At 51.2% G+C, this 19,673-nt stretch overlaps 2 protein-coding genes and 1 pseudogene across 9 annotated transcripts in view; 1 reads left to right on the forward strand and 2 right to left on the reverse strand.

Moving 5' to 3' along the window:
* Positions 1-1,532: 1,532 nt before the first annotated feature.
* On the reverse strand, positions 1,533-3,467 carry LOC108533631 (uncharacterized; annotated as a pseudogene).
* FTH1 (ferritin heavy chain 1) lies at positions 3,083-6,292 on the forward strand. Of its 2 annotated transcripts, XM_017878398.1 has the most exons (5): positions 3,392-3,406; positions 3,441-3,579; positions 5,337-5,483; positions 5,744-5,869; positions 5,965-6,292. In XM_017878398.1, exons 2-5 carry the CDS (start codon positions 3,466-3,468, stop codon positions 6,127-6,129), a joined length of 552 nt encoding a protein of 183 aa, XP_017733887.1. In that variant the 5' UTR covers positions 3,392-3,406; positions 3,441-3,465; the 3' UTR covers positions 6,130-6,292. The 2 variants fall into 2 exon arrangements, with proteins under 2 accessions (XP_017733886.1, XP_017733887.1); XM_017878397.1 differs by having other exon boundaries at positions 3,083-3,579.
* Positions 6,293-6,391: 99 nt separating this feature from the next.
* The window catches only part of BEST1 (bestrophin 1), a 20,032-nt gene continuing 6,750 nt past the window's right edge, over positions 6,392-19,673 (reverse strand). For 6 of the 7 annotated variants that reach the window (XM_017878394.1, XM_017878393.1, XM_017878391.1 and 3 more), the window contains 8 exons: positions 16,135-16,229; positions 15,379-15,612; positions 14,315-14,469; positions 13,850-13,927; positions 12,976-13,128; positions 11,275-11,355; positions 10,813-10,964; positions 7,256-8,599 (listed from right to left, as the gene is read on the reverse strand). In XM_017878394.1, the coding sequence (XP_017733883.1) occupies positions 7,528-8,599; positions 10,813-10,964; positions 11,275-11,355; positions 12,976-13,128; positions 13,850-13,927; positions 14,315-14,469; positions 15,379-15,612; positions 16,135-16,229 (2,020 nt within the window). In that variant the 3' untranslated portion in view covers positions 7,256-7,527. Of the gene's footprint in view, positions 6,762-7,255; positions 8,600-10,812; positions 10,965-11,274; positions 11,356-12,975; positions 13,129-13,849; positions 13,928-14,314; positions 14,470-15,378; positions 15,613-16,134; positions 16,230-19,673 lie in introns of those variants that run through there. The other variant, XM_017878396.1, reaches the window with a different exon arrangement.

A 19,673-nucleotide genomic window follows, 5' to 3' on the forward strand; every position in this document is an offset into this window, starting at 1 on the left:
GGCCAACATGGTGAAACCCTGTCGCTATTAAAACACAAAATCAGCCAGGCGTGGTGGCAGGTGCCTGTAGTCCCAACTACTTGGGAGGCTGTGAAAGAAGGATCACTTGAACCCGGGAGGTGGAGGGTGCAGTGAGCCGAGATCAAGCCACTGCACTCCAGCCTGGGCGACAAGAGCGAAATTCCATCCCAAAAAAAAAAAAAAAAAGTGTGATACATATATAGTATTTCATTAAACATACAAATATATATTACAGTTCCTAATCTTCATCACTTATATGAGTTACAAATATCAACCCAATTTGTCATCTCTGTTTTAACCTTGTTGACAACATCTTTTGTCTTACAGCTTTTCATTTTTAAGTAGGCAAATCTGCCAACTGTACTTTTATGGCTTCTGACAGCCTCAGAACATTCCCTACCCCAAAATTATAAAAAAAAAAATCTTCTATACATTCTCCTCAAAACTTTATACTTTTTTTAAGACTTGGATTTTTAATCTATCTGGAATGTATTTTTAAATACTCAGTGAGTCATTTTTCTCCACATGACTGTCAATTGTTTCAACATAATTTGTTAAACCCATTCTTTCTTCCCTAATTTGACACAACAGTTTAGCATATCCCAACTTCTCATACATAGGTGGGCAGGACTATTTTGTCACATTAATCTAGTCATCTCTTCCTGTGCCAGTACCATACTGCTTATAGCACTTTACTGTACTTTTATTATAGCACTAAATGCAAATCTATCAACACACTGACTCCTCCAAATGAACTTTAGAGCCATTTTGTGAAGTTTCAAAAAAAAAAAAAAAAAAAAAAAAAACTGTCCCAGAGACAGTAATGGCTGAGGAAAACAAAACAAAAAACTGCCTTTTATGGAAATTGCAGTGAATTTACATTTATTTGGGGAAAACTGACATCTTTACAAAATGAAGACTGACCAACCATTTGGGAATATGGTACCTCTTCATTTATGCTAGGCTTTTTGGATTTTTTTGGTCCAGCAGTAAGCATTCATAGTTTTCTCTATATATTTCTTGTTAACTTTATTCCAAGGTACTTTAAGCTTTTGTTGTCAATGTAACCGAAAAACATTGTTTCTTTTCCATTTTTTTCCCCCTATTTTCTAACTGGTGGTTACTGCTATCAAGGAAAGCTTTGGATCCTATATATGGTGACTTTGCTATACTCTTATTCTAAGAGATTTCCAGTGTAAGGTTTCTAAAAACAAAGCTAATGCGGTGTCTCTATGTTGTCTCCAGGATCAAGTTTAACCTCTTTTTATGGAACACAACCCTGCCCGACCTTGCCCCTATTCTCCACCCTATCCAGTGTCCCCCAACATGCACTGTACTTTCCAGGCCAACATTCTTTTTTCTTTCTTGTTTTTTCACACGGAGTTTTGCTTTGTCTTGCAGGCTGGAGTGCAAAGGCGCGATCTCGGCTCACTGCAACCCCCGCCTCCCAGGTTCAAGCGCCTCCCTGGTTCAAGCGAGTCTCCCGCCTCAGCCTCCAGAGTAGCTAAGATTACAGGCGCATGCCACTACACCTGGCTAATTTTCGTATTTTTAGTAGAGAGGGGTTTCGCCATGTTAGTTAGCCAGGCCTATCTCCAACTCTTGACCTTAAGTGATCCGCCCGCCTTGGCCTCCCAAAGTGTTGGGATTACAGGCGTGAGCCACAGTGCCCAGCCCCAGGCAACATACTTTCTTAAGGCAGCTTGAACAGGTCATGCATTTCCACATTGCCACACCTTTGCATATGCTGTTCACTCTGCTCCAAATTCCTTTCCCTGTTTCGCTCCTGCACTTCACCTTCCTTTTAACTTTTTCTGCAAACTTAGCTCAGGGGTCTTGCTTAGGGAAGGCTTCCCTGACCTCCTCCTATCCCAGACTGGGTAAGGTACTCCTGGTCTAGCAGCATCCATCTGTTTACCTTATTCTTGTAGCTCTAGCAGCACTAAAACGTGTTTCCTGTAGGTAACATAGGTGCATTTTTTAATGAACCCGTGAAAAAGAAATCACCCTAATTCCGTCGGCAATTTGTTTTTAATATTTCAGTAGTTGCTTTTTTAAAATAAGGTTTGGAAATCTAGCTTCCAGCTACAGGTTTGTGGGCATCCTGAAATTAATAGTTCTTCCACCGATGCGTCAAAAGATGCAACAGAACAGTGGACCTCGAAGCCAAGACCTAGGTAGGGGCAGGGCCTAGCTCCAGCTCTGCCACCCATAAATTCACATCCACACTGTGCCTGGGACTCAACTGCATGCCACACACACTGGCCCCGCCCCTCCGGGGTCTCTTTCACCTGTCACCCGCCATCAACCCCGTCAGCTTCTCTCCAATGACACCCCAGGGTTGTCCTACAGGGCCACCGAAGCCTGAAGCTCCTGTGAGTGTGGCTGATAAGAGGCCATTTTGAAAAGGCCTCAGCATGGGCTTCGCCTTTAGATCCACGTCGCTTCTCCTTTCTAACCGGAGATGTGTCCCTTGGGTGCGAAGCGACTCCAGCGATTCTCTCCGAGGCCCCGGTGGCTCACTCCCAAGACACTCGGGGGAGGCGGTCCCCATCCCTACGGAAACCCGGCCCACCCAGCCTTTGTTGTAGAAACTGCACTCGGAGCCATATTTGCTTTCAGCCAAAGGCAGACGTGGTCGCCGGATCAGAAGGGCAGGGGCGGACCCGAAACCCGCCGTGAGCCCCACTTCTCCACCGCGCTCCTTCTTGGACTCTTGAGGAAGAGAAAGTGCGCTCGACCACCTAAGGCCCGCGTCTCCACCTTCCACCTTCTCAATCTGCAGCAAGATGTCACAAGGGCTTCCCCGCAGCTATGATTTTTAACACCATGCCCCGGGCCAGGAGCCTCAGGGTGCTCGTTCGGGAAAATGGGAGCCAAATCAGGGTCACCCCATGCGCCCCCGCACCCCGCCCCCGCTGGTTCCAAGGCCCGGGCACACCTAGAGCGGGGGGCTCTGAGGTGGACTTCCCGCGCCTCCTCGCAGCTTCCCTCCAACTCCACTAAACGGGCCCCAGGGGCACAGAGACGACACCACTGTCCCCGAAGCAGTCCGGTACCGGTCCCCGCTCCCGAGCTCCGCCAGAGCGCGCGAGGGCCTCTAGCGGCCGCCCCTCCCCCACCGCAGGGGCGGGGCTCCGCGCCCACCGGAAGGAGCGGGCGCGGGGCGGGCGGTGCTGATTGGCTGGGGCGGGCCTGACGCCGCCGCCACTATAAGAGACCGCAAGCTACCCGCTGCGCCAGACGTTCTTCGCCGAGAGTCGTCGGGGTTTCCTGCTTCAACAGTGCTTGGACGGAACCCGGCGCTCGTCCCCCGTCCCGGCCGGCCGCCCATAGCCAGCCCTCCGTCACCTCTTCACCGCGTCCTCGGACCGCCCCAAGGCCCCCGCCGCCGCTTCAGCGCCGCGCAGCCACCGCCGCCGCCGCCTGTCCTTAGCCTCCGCCATGACGACCGCGTCCACCTCGCAGGTGCGCCAGAACTACCACCAGGACTCAGAGGCCGCCATCAACCGCCAGATCAACCTGGAGCTCTACGCTTCCTACGTTTACCTGTCCATGGTGAGCGCGGGCGGCTCGGGGCGGTGGCGGGGGTCAGGCGCGGTTCCCGGGGCGCGCGCTGGGGCGGGCCGGGGGTGTGGCCACCCGCGGGATCCCCCGCCTCCCTGCGCCCTTCTGGAAAATGGAGGCTGCTCGAGGTTTCCGAGGGCTTCTCTGGCGCAGAAAGTTGGGGCAGCTGGTTCTTCTCAGCTGTACGTTGGGAAGGCTCCCTCCTAGGCCAGGGCCGCTTCTGCACACCCTTCTTTTTTTAAGGAGAGTTGGGTGTCCTGAAATCCTGGGGTTGCAAAACTGTCAGCCCGTGCGATCAATCCTGCGGTTAGGAAGGTGGAGTTTTGCACTCCCATCTTTTCCTCTGCCTCCGGCAGTTGGCTCTGAAGCCCAGCGTTTTTTGCTTAGGTATCCCGCTCCAGCCCCCTAGGTATGGCGGGCCTGCTGGGTAACGGTGTCGAACAGCCAACCCTGGGGGCTGGCGCGAAGTGGCTTATCTTGTGGGCAGATCCCTCTGGAGCAGCCCTATCCACCTCTCGGCTCCGCTTATCTCTAAGTTCCACTTGCATTGAAGCGTATCTCTAGAAATCGCCCCTTCTGCAGTGTCACCTGACCTTGCGTCTAGGGAACTTAATTTTTATCTTTTATGTATCTTATTGTAAGAGGTGTGGCCGACTAAGTAATAAATCTCCAGTTCTTGGATAAAATCCACCAACAGTTACTGGGCAATAAATTTTTCAGTGATCAGTGGAATCAGTTTTCCCAAATCTTGGTCTTAGGCAGTGTCGTGGGAGTCTTCCTTAGAATTGCCTTGTGATTGTCCAAACTATCCCAAGAATGTGTTCCAAATGGATTTGAAAACAGGCCTGTATTTCTGTGACTGTCACTGCCTTTCAGAAGTACTTGACTACATCAAATGTCTAAAACTGAAAATCAAATTTTTGTGATATAAGTATTATAAAAGTATATTTGCATCAACATACTGCCCACAGTTGTCACCTTGCATGGGCGTTTTTAATTTTTTTTTTTTTTTTGAGACAGTGTCTTCCTCTGTCTCCCAGACTGGAGTGCAGTGGCACGATCTCGGCTCACTGCATCCTCCGCCTCCCGGGTTCAAGCGATTCTCTTACCTCAGCCTCCTGAGTAACTGAAATTACAGGCGCACGCCACCACGCCCGGCTAATTTTTTGTATTTTTAGTAGAGACTGGGTTTCACCATGTTGGCCAGGATGGTCTCCTGACCTCGTGATCCAACCGTCTCGGCCTCCCAAAGTACTGGGATTACAGGCGTGAGCCACCGCGCCCAGTAGGGGTTTTTAATTTTATAAATAAATCCGCGGTACAGCTGGCAGGCTCCTGAGCTCTTTGTTTTAACCATGCTTTAACATGGTTAATCCAGAAACAGGGAGGAGAAAAGGACTAAGTGCAGGGTCAGTACCCCAGCACCCTCTCACCAGACAATGAAAGAAAGTTTTCTGTGCACTAATACAGATCCTTAAGACATCACCCCAGGCAATGCCCATAATCTAAAGGTTCCTTGAAGTAAACTTTGAAGGATCAAGTTTCAGTTTTCTATTAGAAAGATTACTGTTGGGTTCAGTCCAGTAGCTCATCTGCCCCCGGTTTCCTTGGGCACTGACCCCTTCATGCCGCGCCTTGAGAAAGGAAGCCTAGGCTGACCATCTAGACCATCTTGCCTCAGTGTAGACTGTCACAGCTACCTGTCTTTGGGGATCCCTAATATAACACATTCAGTGTTCTCCTTTCAGTCTTACTACTTTGACCGCGATGATGTGGCTTTGAAGAACTTTGCCAAATACTTTCTTCACCAATCTCATGAGGAAAGGGAACATGCCGAGAAACTGATGAAGCTGCAGAACCAACGAGGTGGCCGAATCTTCCTTCAGGATATTAAGGTGAACAAAAGATCCTAGGGGTGTCATACTTCATCATCTAGCAGTGTTTGGGTATCAGAAATCACTTAAACTAGCAGTTGCCCTGATAAAGTGATGATACACTGGGCTTTTGCCTTTTGTGGTTTTTTTAGGCTTACCATCTAAACTAAATTAGGCAAATAGTAATGTCCCTTTTGCCAAAGCGTGGTGGTTAGAGATGACGGGCTTGCTGGTTTGTAGGTTAGTTGGTAGAGATGCATTACCCTATCCTCCTCATTCAGAAACCAGACTATGACGACTGGGAGAGCGGGCTGAATGCGATGGAGTGTGCTTTACATTTGGAAAAAAATGTGAATCAGTCACTACTGGAACTGCACAAACTGGCCACTGACAAAAATGACCCCCATGTAAGTACTGGAAACCCAGGAAATAAATGGAGGAAATGATTTGCCTTAGGGATTGGGAAAGCTGCCCACTAACTGTCTTCCCCATTGTTTTGTAGTTGTGTGACTTCATTGAGACACATTACCTGAATGAGCAGGTGAAAGCCATCAAAGAATTGGGTGACCACGTGACCAACTTGCGCAAGATGGGAGCACCCGAATCTGGCTTGGCAGAGTATCTCTTTGACAAGCACACCCTGGGAGACAGTGATAATGAAAGCTAAGCCTCAGGCTAATTTCCCCATAGCCATGGGGTGACTTCCCTGGTCACCAAGGCAGTGCATGCATGTTGGGGTTTCCTTTACCTTTTCTATAAGTTGTACCAAAACATCCACTTAAGTTCTTTGATTTGTACCATTCCTTCAAATAAAGAAATTTGGTACCCAGGTGTTGTCTTTGAGGTCTTAGGATGAATCAGAAATCTATCCAGTCCATCTTTCAGATTCCTTAAGTGCCGTTGTTCATTTCTAATCACGCTAATCAAAAGAAACAGAGTATTTGTATTTATTAAACGCCTTAGTTTGGGCAGTATACTAAGGTATGCCTGTCTCGGATTTCAGACAGGACTAAGGAAGGGTTCCTGACTCAATCCAGTGTCTGAGCTACATGTTTCCGATGGTTCAGTCTAGCTTTCAACAGTTTTATGAATGAAAGGCATTAAAGGCTGAAGTAGTCCTGGACTACTGATTTTATCTGTTAAGCTAACCGTTTGATTCAGGCTGTCACAGGACATGTTCTTCAGTATGGACAGCTGTATGGCTGTGACTGGATCAGTGTCCTGCTGGTGTACACACTGGAGAGGACCTGGCTGGCGAAGCATGCCCGTTGGGAAGCAAGTTAGGAATATGCTTCATCCCTAGTGAGAATGGGAGAGAATTAACAGTGTGAATATGGAAGGAACCTTCATTTCAAATACTAAAATGTTGCAGTAGGAGGGCAAAGGTTGGGGGGATTCTTTTTTTTTTTTTTTTTTTTGAGACGGTCTCATTCCGTCGCCCAGGCTGGAGTGCAGTGGCTCAATCTCACTGCAACCTCCGCCTCCGGGGTTCAAGCAATTCTCCCCTCAACCTCCTGAGTTGGGACTACAGGCACGCACTACAACACCCAGCTGATTTTTGTATTTTGGTAGGGTTTTGTGTTGGCTAGGTTGGTCTCAAGTTGACCTCACATGATCTGCCTGCCTCCACACCCAGCCCAAGACAAGATTCTGAAATAACATCTTTTGCTAAACAAGCCACAGATGTTTGCCAAGTTCCTGTCTAGCCCTAGAAGCAAGACTGAAACTGTTGCCCTTTTAAGTTTTCAATTATAATAGCTGGGTGTTCTGACTGAAAGTAACTGAGAATCCAGAAACGGGAAGTTACACACTTCCTCCCCACGTGACTGGGGCTGAAGTGGGGTGTTTCCAATTGGGTGAGAGTGCCCAGGAAATCTGGAATAAAGGGAAACATCTGATTTTGTGACAGCTTTGGGCTGACCCCAAGGAGCATGAAGTATTTTGGTGAGGTCCCCCAGGCAGTGAGAAAATGACCTAAGGGCCCTGGACACCCTCAATGTCACCATCACCATCGTAGGAGTGAGGCAGTTCCGGCCACCCTTTCCTGTAGTGCTTTGGTACTACCCTAAATAGTTATGGGGAAGTGTTCATCTGTCATCCAGCTGACTGCCACCCCATGGTTTTGGGTCAGCCACCCTTGCTCAAAGTAAGTTGGGGCCAGTGATAACATCTGTTCAGCCAAGCCTGGCCTGTCAGCCCTGGGATAGTTCTCTAGCAGCACTTTGGTCAGCACAACCTCAGCTTCCTTCACCTGCTCCCAAGAAGTCTTCCTGGTGATACCAGGCTCTTGGGTGAAGTGAGAAAAGGTCCCGAACACTTCTAGGATCCCTGTGGAGGTGGCCAAGTATATACCCCAAGCCAGTGCTGGGCGTAGGTCCAGCATGCTCTGGCAGTGATGGAACCCTAGGAAATTGTGGAGGAAGGGTAGGTTCAGAGCAAGGGAAGCTGGGGTGGGGCACAGGGCAATACAGTGCCCCTGGTTTGGGTGGAGGACAGACCTGTTTTCTAAGGCCCAATAAGGATCCACGTGATCTTTTAGTGTAGCGTGTATGTTGGTTGTTGATAGTTCCAAAAGTTCTTTGAGATGATTTTCGGGGATCTCTGGCGTATCCGTCAGGTTAAACTCCACGGTTTTCCTCCTCACGTGAGATACTTCTGGGTGCTCCATCAAGGCTCCGTCACTCCCTGAGAGCAGTTCAGAACTGTTCTTGGCCCCAGAACTCACAGTCTTTAGGCTTTTGTCTTTGGTGTCTATGCCTGTGACACTGTGAAGCTTTGATGGCGCTGATGGTTCTGGGGGGAAGAACATGGGAGTGGGACTGAGGGGCGTCTGTGGGGCACTGTAGTAGCCTGGCCTCTGATACAGTGGGGCAGACTTGAAGGTGTCCACAGCCTTAAGCTTCCAGGCCTTGTTGTCTTCCTGGCCCCTAATGTTCTGTTTGACTGCCTTGTGGTTTTTGGGCAGGCCCTCGTGGAGAAGGGATTCCCTCTTGGGCCACAGTAGTTTGGTCCTTGAGTTTGCCCTGGGAGGATGGTGATCATGGGACTGCAGCCCTAGGAAGCGGCCAATGATGCCAGTGTGAGCGTCCTCTTCATCCTCCTGATTGGGCTGAAACTCCATCTCCTCTTTGTTCAGGCTGGAAAGAAGCAGGAGATGCAGGGCTGGGCCAGTGGACAAAGGACTAACACTTGGCCTTCTCCCTTACCCCTTCCTCTCTCTCGGTTGGCCCAAGCCAAGGCCACACCATCTTCCTCACAATAGCCCAGCTCTCACCTCTCTCCTGATCCGTCCTGTACCTCCCGGTGATCCCTCCAGGCCCAGCTCACCTCACTGTTCGTTGACTCCCTCTTGACCAGAGTTAACACCCAACCCCCTCAACCATCCCCTGCCTGGCATGTAAAGCCCTCCTCATCATTCACTTCCCCTTTAAAACCTCCCACTCCAGGCAGTCAGAAACACTGGTGCCCTGGCATGAGTGGTGCAGATGAGGCCCATGAGTGACTCTGGGCAATGCCAGGGATTTGTGGTTCCAACTGGGAGCGACATCCACAAAGGGAAATTTGGCTTCCTAGCAACAGGCATCCCAGGAGCCCAAGACCTTTACCCTGCAAGGGAAAGCTTGTCTACCACAGAGTATGGCCTGCCCTTGCCCAAGTTCAGATTTTTCCCATGTTCCATGGCCCAGCTCCAGACCCTGCTGGAAGCCGCCTCCAGGCAGACAAAGGTGACTGTGTTCCATGTTCTGTCCCTTTCCTAGATGTCCAGTACTTTGTACCTTGTATCCAGCGTTTGAGGCTTGGGTTTGAGCTCCCTCCGTAAATTGCGCATTCCTTGGAGACAAGGTCTGTGCTTTATTGTTCTGTTTTCAGCCTTCCCCCCCACAACCTTCAGCTGCTGGGGTACAGACCATGTAGGGCTCAAAGTCATCCTCCAGAAATGTTTATGACCTCCATAAGGCCTCCAGCCTTCATTTGATCACCTTCCCAACTCTTCCTCAAACTATAGACTCTAGTTAAACTCAATTGCAGTCTAGTAGGATACTTGGTTCTTAAAAGAACAAGCGGCCAGGCACGGTGGCTCACACTTGTAATCCCAGCACTTTGGGTGGCCAAGGAGGGTGGCTCACCTGAGGTCAGGAGTTTGAGACCATCCTGGCCAACATGGTGAAACTCTGTCTCTACTAAAATTACAAAAATTAGCCAGGCTTGGTGGCAGGCACCCGTAATCCCAGCTACTCAGGAGGCTGAGGCAGGAGAATTGTTTGAACCTGGGAGGCAGAGGTTGCAGTGAGCCGAGACTGTGCCACTGCACTCCAGCCTGGGCAACAAGGGCAAAACTCTGTTAAAAAAAAACAACAAAAAACGGAAAGAGAAAAGAACAAGCGGAGAACAGCACTGGATACTGTGGAAGAAAACCTTGAGTATGAACCCTGACATGTGCCCAACACTCTCCAAGGCACTTTTAACTCTTGTCCTGAGGAGAAAGGACTAGCTGGGATAGCCCTTCAGCCCACTGCAGCTCAAGAGGGATTCAGATGGAATCAGGGAAGTGGGACCATGTGAGGATAAGTCTGGCTGCTGTGGGTGGCCTGAGTCCTTTACTCAGTAGGACAAAGTCAATTCAGGAGGTACCTGTGATGGCCTGGCTGCCTGCTAGGACATGTTTGCTGCCCCTTCCCCATCCCAGGGAACCCCACTTCCACTTCCCATCCAAGCACTGTAGCTTATCAGAAAACATAGTTCTGACACCTATAATTCCAGCACTTTGGGAGGCCAAAGCGGGCAGATTACTGGTCAGGAGTTCGAGACCAGCCTGGCCAACATGGTGAAACCTCGTCTCTACTAAAAGTACAAAAATTATCTGGTTGTGGTGGTGGGCACCTGTAATCCCAGCTACTGGGGAGGCTGTGGCAGGAGAATCACTTGAACCCAGGAGGCGGAGGTTGCAGTGAGCCGAGATCACGACACTGCGCTCCAACCTGGGCGACAGAGCGGGACTCTGTCTCAAAAAGAAAAGAAAACATAGTTCTGGATGACAGGAGCCAGGTCCTAACGTTCCACTGCATCACTGATCACAGGCTGCCCTTCAAGTAGCAGATGCACCATTTGCTAGCTATGTGGCCTTGGGCAACTTACTCTTTCTGAACCTGTACTTTAATCATCTGAACACTTGGGATAACAAACTAAAATTATTGGGAGGAAAAAATAGTTACTATTTCTAAAGAGCATAGTACAGTGCCTGACACTTACTGAGGCACCCAGTATGTATTACCTAGTGCTATTCTAAGTTCCTAGGCAGACCCCTGCACTAGGAGGGGCTTCCCACCCAGCCCCCTGGCACTGGCCACACCTGATGTTGAAGGTGGAGCCCATAAAGGAGGCTCGACGGAACTGGGCGGAAGCAGCTGTGTAGGGGGGGTGTGGCTCAGGCTCATTCCAGTACATGTCCGGCTCCATCCGAGGCAGGTCCTGGTGCATCTCATCCACAGCCAACAGGGACACCTGGTCACCAGGGACAGAAGTCCCACAGAAAGGTCATCCCAGGCAGGACCTTGTACGTGCCTGATGACTTGGAGGAATCTCTCCCTCTCTCTGGACCTCAGTTTCCCTGTCTGTGAAATGGGGAGATGGGTGCCTGCCTGCAGCCTCAAAGATTGAGGTGAGAATCCTGTGAGTGAATGGCTGGCTGCAGGAGGGAGGAGGGAAAGGGGTGATCATTCACTGCGAGACCTCCCTACAGAACAGTGGGGTCCTCTCTTTGGGTCCACTTTGGGGAAGGTCCATGGTATGGCCTCTCTCCCTCTCTCCATACCTGCAAATTCCTGTCGACAATCCAGTTGGTCTCAAAATCATCATCATCCTCTCCAAAGGGGTTGATGAGCTGCTCTGCCACCTTGGGGACAGGTGAGGCTCTGTAAACCCTCAGGCAGAACTCCTCAAAGCCAGCCTCCCCACTTAAACCTCAGCTGCTGCCATTTCCACACCACATGATGCCCTTCCTGCCTGACCACTGTCTTCAAAGCCAGAGTTTAGGGCTCCAGCCCCCCACACCTGTGGGCACCCACACACTTCTGGACACAGCCCCTCTAACTCTCCTGAGCCAGTCCTTCCCTGAACACCCACAGCTGTCCCTGACTGTATCACTCGGCTGAGTCACCACCTTTATCTCACCTCATGTATCTTACCTGGAGCTGCATGATTTTATTCATTCCTGCAACAGAGATATATACTGAAGCTGGGCTGAACTAAAGGGCAGTCTAGGTGGGCAGATTCCTAGATAGCAATCTCTAAAATGCCCTGACAAAGCCCCGAAGAGGTGGCACGCCTCTGCCTTCGGGGTCCAGGGGACATCTTGCAGGCCACTGGGGCACCTTGGAGAATTTCAAGCATAAAAGTGTGATTTGTTTTGATCTGTAGAAACCAAAGATAACTGGGGGCAGGGGGAATTTAGAGGAATAGGAATGCATGCATATGTGTGTGTGTGTGTCAGTCACAGCGACAGGAAGGGCAGAGACAGAGACTTACACCCCCACTACCAAAAAATAAAGGAAGGTAGGAAGGGAGAGAGAGTGGGTGGGCAACAGAAAGAAGGAAAGATAAAGAGTTGGAGAGAAAACTGTGATTCAGAACTCCTGTTTGGCGTACTGGCAGTGGTGGGAGGGAATACCTGGACAAGCCGCTTGAGGTGAGGAACAAGACACCCCAACAGGCATCTTGAATAAGGAGAGGTGGTGCCAATCTGCCTTGTAAAGGGCAGGGGCTAGGGAACGTTAGGGCTTTGTTTTTTTTTTGTGGTGGTGGTGGTTGTTGTTTGAGACGGAGTTTCATTCTTTTGCCCAGGCTGGAGTGCAGTGGCGCAATCTCAGCTCACTGCATCCTCCGACTCCCGGGTTAAAGCAATCCTCCTGCCTCAGCCTCCCGAGTAGCTGGGATTACAGGCGTGTGCCACCACACCTGGCTAATTTTTGTGTTTTTAGTAAAGACAGAGTTTCACCATGTTGGTCAGGCTGGTCTCGAACTCCTGACCTCAGGTGATCCACCCGCCTCGGCCTCCTAAAGTGTTGGGATTATAGGCATGAGCCAAGGCACCCGGCCTCAGGGCTTTGTTTTAAGTAGAGATGAGAAGTATCCTCACCAGCAGGGCCTGCCACTGCCACTCCAATTCCATGAATTCCCCTATTCTCCGGACAAACATTTGAAGAATATTCTCTTGAGGGAGCAGCAAATGTTTAGACTGACTGAGCTCTCCCTATCCCTCAAGCTGCTAAGTCTGGGCCTTGGGTGCAGCCTTGGAAGCAGACCCAGGCCTCAAGAAGGCCCCGCTGCAGTCTCAGTTTCCTCATACGTAACAACATGGAAATGTGCAGACCAGAGGGCTGTGGTCGGGGCCCTGCTCGCTGCTTTCTACCCGTGAGACCTTCCTTTCCTGACAATGTGTCCTCGTCTCAGGCAGCTGCTGGCCATGACCGCTCTGGCCATGCCTCCAGCCGAGAGGGGCCCTGGAGAGGCTCACCTTCAACCAGCCAACATAGAAGAAGAACTGCAGGAATGTGAAGACGGGCACAACGAGGTCCAGCTCATGGCCAGGGTAGGCCTTGGCCGGGTTCAGAAACTGCCGCCCAACTAGACAAGTCAGGAAGAAGCTGTACACCGCCACAGTCACCACCTGGAAGGAAGAGGAGGAGCGAGGAGGAGAGAGGAGGAGGAGGAGGAGGAGGAGGAGGAGGAGAGAGGAGAGAGGGTGCAAGAGCAGAACAAGCCCTAGAGTGAGACAACCATAAAATCCCAGGGATAGACCGAGGCCTTGTTCTGACTTGCACACTCACGTGACTTAGAGTCTCTGTTAACCCCCCCCACTTTTTTTTTTGTTTGTTTGAGACAGAGTCTTGCTCTGTCGTCCAGGCTGGAGTGCAGCGGTGCGATCTTCACTCACTGCAAGCTCCACCTCCCGGGTTCAAGCGATTCTCCTGCCTCAGCCTCCCAAGTAGCTGGGATTACAGGCATGCACCACCATGCCCAGCTAATTTTTGTATTTTTAGTAGACATGGGGTTTTGCCATGTTGGCCAGATTGGTCTCGAACTCCTGACCTCAGGTGATCCACCTGCCTCAGCTTCCCAACATGCTGGGATTACAGGCGTGAGCCACTGCGCCTGGCCAACCTCTCTTTAAAATGGGGATAATCACACCACCTCTACTGGACTGGGTCAGGCAGGAGCCTGGTCTCTAAGAACTCATCCCTGCAAAGTCTAGACCCAACTTCAAAGTGCAGACCCAACTCCTGGGGGAGCCACTTAGCCTCTAGGTGAGCCCTTCCCATCCCAGCTGCTTCCTTGGTTCTTCCAGCCTCAGTTTTCCAAAAGGGCAGCCTCGCCAGCCTAGTCCTCACCTGTGTATACACCAGTGGGATACTAATCCAGTCGTAGGCATACAGGTGTCCACACTGAGTGCGCAAGGTGTTCATCTCCTGGGGGACAGCAGGGAGGGATGGGGTTCTGAACACCACCTGCCCCCACCCTGGGCTCGCCCCCACTCTTCTCCAAGTACCAGGGCCTGGTACTCATGGTCCATTCCTGGCTGTGTGGTCACGGGCAGCTCACTAAACCTCTTTGTGTCTCAGCTTCCTCATCTATCAAAAAAGAACCAGGACCTCACAGACTCAGAGAGGAAGGAGGGGCATCTGAGGAGGGACCACCTCGGGCTGTGGAATGCTGTTGGAAAAGATTCTGCAACCCCACCTCAGGCTTTGGGAAGACTCTTGGGGGCTCAAGGCTTCTCTCTGCAGGAAACCTTGTTTCCTGTGGACCACAACCCTTCCCACTCTGCGGCAGCCCTGTCTGCACAGCGGGCTCACGTTCAGCAGGCTCTGGAGCAGGATAGGGTCCCGGATTCGACCTCCAAGCCACGCCTTCATTGACAGGTTGGCAAACCACACCCAGGGCACCCAGAACATGTTGTGTGGTAAGCTCAGCTTCTCCAACTGCTTGTGTTCTGCCGGGGTCATAAAGCCTGCAGAGTGGAGTGAAGAAAGCTGTGGGTGGGAGAACCTGTAGAAGGGATGGCTGGCATCCCTTCTGCAGGCCCGGCCAGGACCTGCCGACCTATAGGAACCTCAGCACTCCTTTGCCATCTTCTTTCTTTCAACAACAACAAAATTTCTGAGCACCTACTATGTGCTATTCTGGGCTGAGCATGTGGGCAGGGTATTTATTTCCAGAGACTGGGTCTGGCTCTGTCACCTAGGTTGGAGTGCAGTGATGTGATCCTAGCTCACTGCAGCCTGGAACTCCTGGGCTCAAGTGATCCTCCTACCTCAGCCTCCCGATACTCAGCCTCAGACTACAGGCACAAGCCACCATGCCCTGCTAATTTTTAAATTTTTGTAGAGATGGGGGTCTCCCTACGTTGCTCAGGGGCGTCTCAAACTCCTGGGCTCAAGCGATCTTCCCACCTTCGCCTCCGAAAGCGCTGGGGTTACAGGCGAGAGCCACTAAGCCTAGCCTGGGTCTGTCTTAGTAACCAGGACCAGTTCAGGCAAGGCTGAGGGGGAGTCAGAGACCAAAGTCCCATACCTCCAGAGTGGAAACCGGAGATCAGAAGGGGCAAGGGCAGAGGGAGGTAGACCCTAGTACCTCACCAGTTCCCAAGCCATCACCCTTCTTTCCATTATCCCTCAAGGGTCCTTAGCCCTGCCTCAGACTCCTACTCTCGGAGGGTGGGCTCCTGGCCTCGCCCCACCTTCAGACACCTGACTCTGTCCCGCCCAATTGAACCCCCAAATCTTGACCCCACCCCACTCCTGGCTCCACCCGATCCCCGAGTCCGGGGGACTTTGGCTCCACCCATCTTCCATTGCGGCGGAGCCCATCATGGCCCCTGGCTCCGCCTCATCCGCCCCGTTGCTCCGGAGCAGCCCACCTGCTTGCACCAGGTGCTGGGCGCTGGGGAAGCGCTTGTAGACCGCGGTGCTGACGCTGCGCAAGATGAGCACGTTGCCCAGGTTGGCGTAGCGGATGAGCGTGCGCCGCAGCAGCCGGCCTTGCTCGTCCTTGCCTTCGACGAAGCCCGACACCAAGCTCATGAGGCGGTCGGGCCACGGCAGGTTCTCGTACTGGTTCCACCAGCGGGTCACGACCAGCGTCACGTAGAAGCCTGGGCAGGAGGGGCGGGGGGCGAGGGGCGAGGGGCCAGGCTGCGGCCAGAGCCCAGGGCCCAGCGCCGGGTGATGCCTCGGCTCCTCCAGCTTTCTGCTGCGAGCGGGCCTAGCCCCCAACCCTCCTGGAAGGCGCTCAGGAGCGGGAGGCAGGCAGAGCCTCTCATGGAGGCGCGAGAGCTCCAAGGGTTCTGTCTCGCGGGGGTCCCCCTGCTGGTCCCAGAAATCCGCCAGACACCCTCCCCTCCCGCGCAGGGGCTCCAGGAACCATGATGTCAGCGCTTCCCTCAGAAAATGGGGTTTTCATTGCTAACAGCAGGACGTCTTACCTAACGTCTAACTTCAGTCTCTCTGGCTGCAGTCCGCACCTTTCCCTGAACTACAGAGAGGCGCCGACCTGCCGCTGGCGTCCCCACTTCCCCCACGACAGCCCCTTGCCTCAGCTCCTCGTGGTCCTCCCCTGGCCTGTCTGAAGCCTGGGCGGCCACGGGGACCCAGAACAGCCAGAAGGGGGAACTCACCCAGCACGAAGGAAATGGGAATGAGCTGGATGTAGCTGTCGCAATACAGAGTCAGCTTCTCAAACATCAGCTGTTGCTCTTCTGTGAGGGCCAGCCTGGGGGTGGGTGTGGGGGTGGACATGTGTGGACGCAGCGAGGAGATGGCTGAGACTGTCCCCAGGTCTAACCCGGCCCTTTTTCAGTTTAAAATGCTGTCATATATTCTGTGATTATATCTGTCCTCTATTTTATTGTTTAGATAAATGTTTTTGGTTTATTGGTTTTTGTTTGTTCGTTTGTTCGTTTGTTTTCAGATAGGATTTTGCTCTGTTACCCAGGCTCGAGTGCAGTGGCACAATCATGACTTACTGCAGGAGTGGGACTGCCTCGATGCTGTCCCACATTTTCCCCAGCCCAGGTCCCCTCCTGAGGCCTGAGCCAGGTCCATGATGCTCCTCGTGCAGCCCCTAACCCGGACGGGCTGGAGGAGGCCCCCTCCAGTGGTTTCTTGTGGGGAGAATCCTCACACTGGCCACTGGGAGATGTGTAGTTCAGGTCCTGCTGCAGAGGCCAGTTTCAGACACCCTGACCCTTTGAATGCAGCCAGGGGTCAGTTGTTTAAAAGCAGGTCGAAACAGAGTGTTTGGGCCGGGCACGGTGGTTCACGCCTGTAATCCCAGAGCTCTGGGAGGCTGAGGCAGGACCAGGAATTCAAGACCAGCCTGAGCAACATAGCAAGACCCCATCTCTACAAAAAATTAGCTGGGTGTCCCAGCACTTTGGGAGGCCAAGGCGGGCAGATCACGAGGTCAGGAGATCAAGACCATTCTGGCTAACATGGTGAAATCCCGTCTCTACTAAAAATGTAATTAGCCGGGCGTGGTGGCGGGTGCCTGTAGTCCCAGCCAATCGGGAGGCTGAGGCAGGAGAATGGTGTGAACCCAGGGGGCGGAGTTTGCAGTGAGCCAAGATGGCAGCACTGCACTCCAGCCTGGGCGACAGAGCGAGGCTCCATCTCAAAAAAAAAAAAAACATTGGCTGGGTGCGATGGCCATATGCCTGCAGTCCTAGCCACTGGAGGCTGAGGTAGGAGGATCACTTAAGCCCAGGAGTTGGAAGCTGCAATGGGCTGTGATTGCCATTGCACTTCAGCCTGGGTGACAGAGCAAGACCCTGTCTCTAAAAAGAAACAGAGTGTTTGGCTTTAACAAGAGGGATGAATAGGCAGACCGAGGATTTTGTTAGAGCGGTGAAACTGCTCTGCCTGATGCTGCCATGGTGGAGACATCATTACACATTTATCAAAACCCATGGAATGTACAGCCCCAAGAGTGAACCCTGCTGTACGCTATGAACTTTGGGTGATGGGGATGTGTCAATGTGGGTTCAGGGATTGTAACAAATCTGCCACTGTAGTGTGGGGGTGTTGATAGTGGGGAGGCTGGGGGCAGGGGAGGAGCAGAGGCACATGAGAACTCTACCTTCTGCTCAGTTTTGCTGTGAACCTAAAACTGCTTTAAAAAATGAAGTCTGACTTTTTTCAGCATGCATTGGTGCCCAAGTAAAAACCAAAGACCAATGTGCTTTCTTATTGGTATTATAAGGAACTCAAGAAATTCGTGTATTTGATATTTTATAATCCATTGTAGTCATTAGTGCTTTTTCAATTTAAAATGCTGTCATATATTCTGATTATATCTGTCCTCTATTTTATTGTTTAGATAAATGTTTTTGGTTTATTGGTTTTTGTTTGTTTGTTTGTTTTGAGATAGGCTCTTGCTCTGTTACCCAGGCTCGAGTACAGTGGCACAATCATGACCTACTGCAGCCTCAACCTCCTAGGCTCAAGCAATCCTCCTGCTTCAGCCTCCTGAGAAGCTGGGTGGGACTACAGGCATAAGTTACCACGACCAGATCATTTTTTGATTTTTTTTTTTTAGACGGAGTCTCACTCTGTCACCTAGGCTGGAGTACGATGGCATGGTCTCGGCTCACTGCAACCTCTGCCTCCTGGGCTCTAGCAATTCTCCTGCCTCATCCTCCCGAGTACCTGGGACTACAGGCACGTGCCACCACACTCGGCTAATTTTTGTATTTTTAGTAGAGACGGGGTTTCACTATGTTGGCCAGGCTGGTCTTGAACTCCTGACCTCATGATCCGCCCACCTCGGCCTCCCAAAGTGCTGGGATTACAGGCGTGAGCCACCGCGCCCAGCCAATTTTTAAATTTTCTATAGAGACAGGATCTCTCTATGTTGCTCAGGTCTTAAACTCCTCGACTCAAGTGATCCTCCTGCCTTGGCCTCCCAAAGTGCTGGGATTACAGGTGTGAGCCACTGTGGCTGGCTCTAACTTTTTTTTAAAGTACCTTGGTGCCCTAGTAAAAACCAAATGTGCTTTGTTGCGAGCATTATTAGGAACACAAGAATTTTATGTATTTGATATTTTACAGTCCATGTAATCACTAATGCTTTTTCAATTTAAAATGCTATCATATATTCTGTGATTATATTTGTCCTACATTTTATTGTTTAGATAAACATTATTTTGTTTGCCTTTGAGACAGCCTGTGATGACTCAGGCTGGAGTGCAGTGGTACGATCACAGCTCACTGCAGCCTCACAGGCTTCAGCCATCCTCCCACCTCAGCCTCCCAAGTAGCTGGGACCACAGGCAAATGCCACCACTCCCAGCTAATTTTTTAAATTTTTGGTAGAGATGGGGTCTCACTATATTGCCCATTCTGAACTCCCAGGCTCAAGTGATTCCCCCCACTTTGGCCTCTCACAGTGCTGGGATTACAGACATAAGTCACTGCTACAGGCCTTAGATAAACATTTTAATTAAAAAATAATTTTTAAGAGATGTATCATGTGGACTGGGCACAGTGGCTGACACCTGTAATCCCAGCACTTTGGGAGGCCGAGATCGGTGGATTACTTGAGGTCAGGGGTTCAAGACCAGCCTGGCCAACATGACGAAACCCCGTCTCCACTAAAAATACAGAAAAAAAAAAAAAAATTAGCCAGGCGTGGTGGTGTGTGCTTATAATTCCAGCTACTCAGGAGGCTAAGGCAGAAGAATCGCTTGAACCTGGGAGGCAGAGGTTGCAGTGAGCCAAGATCGCCCCCGCTGCACTCCAGCCTGGAGTGCAGGCTGTAAAAATACAAAACAGCCAGAAATCACTTGAACCCAGGAGACAGAAGTTGCAGTGAGCCGAGATCGTGCCACTGTACTCCAGCCTGGGCAACAGAGTGAGACTCCATCTCAAAAAAAAAAAAAAATCTCTTCCATGCAGGTCCCATCCATTGGACCTCCCTTCAACCCCAAGAGAGACCACTACCCTAGCAGGTAAGACTCTACCTCTCAGAAACTGACCTCTACTGTAGAGCTGAAAGTGAGACCCTGTCTCAAATAAAAAAAAGAAAAAAAAGTACCATGTGGTTGACCAGGCACAGTAGCTCACACCTGTAATCCCAGCGCCTTGGGAGGCTAAGGCAGGGGGATTGCTTGAGCCTAGGAGTTCGAGAGCAGCCTGGACAACACAGTGAGAGTCTCAG

Source organism: Rhinopithecus bieti, unplaced genomic scaffold, assembly GCF_001698545.2.
Source record: "Rhinopithecus bieti isolate Rb0 unplaced genomic scaffold, ASM169854v2 scaffold_11488, whole genome shotgun sequence".
NCBI classification, from domain to species: Eukaryota; Metazoa; Chordata; class Mammalia; order Primates; family Cercopithecidae; genus Rhinopithecus; species Rhinopithecus bieti.

What these genes read in the sequence shown, in the direction of transcription:
- FTH1 (XM_017878397.1), top strand. Translation starts at nt 3,466, where the DNA reads ATGACGACCGCGTCCACCTCGCAGGTGCGCCAGAACTACCACCAGGAC. An exon ending in CCTACGTTTACCTGTCCATG is followed by an intron (nt 3,580 to 5,336) that starts GTGAGCGCGGGC and finishes TTCTCCTTTCAG; the next exon opens with TCTTACTACTTTGACCGCGA. An exon ending in TCTTCCTTCAGGATATTAAG is followed by an intron (nt 5,484 to 5,743) that starts GTGAACAAAAGA and finishes CTCCTCATTCAG; the next exon opens with AAACCAGACTATGACGACTG.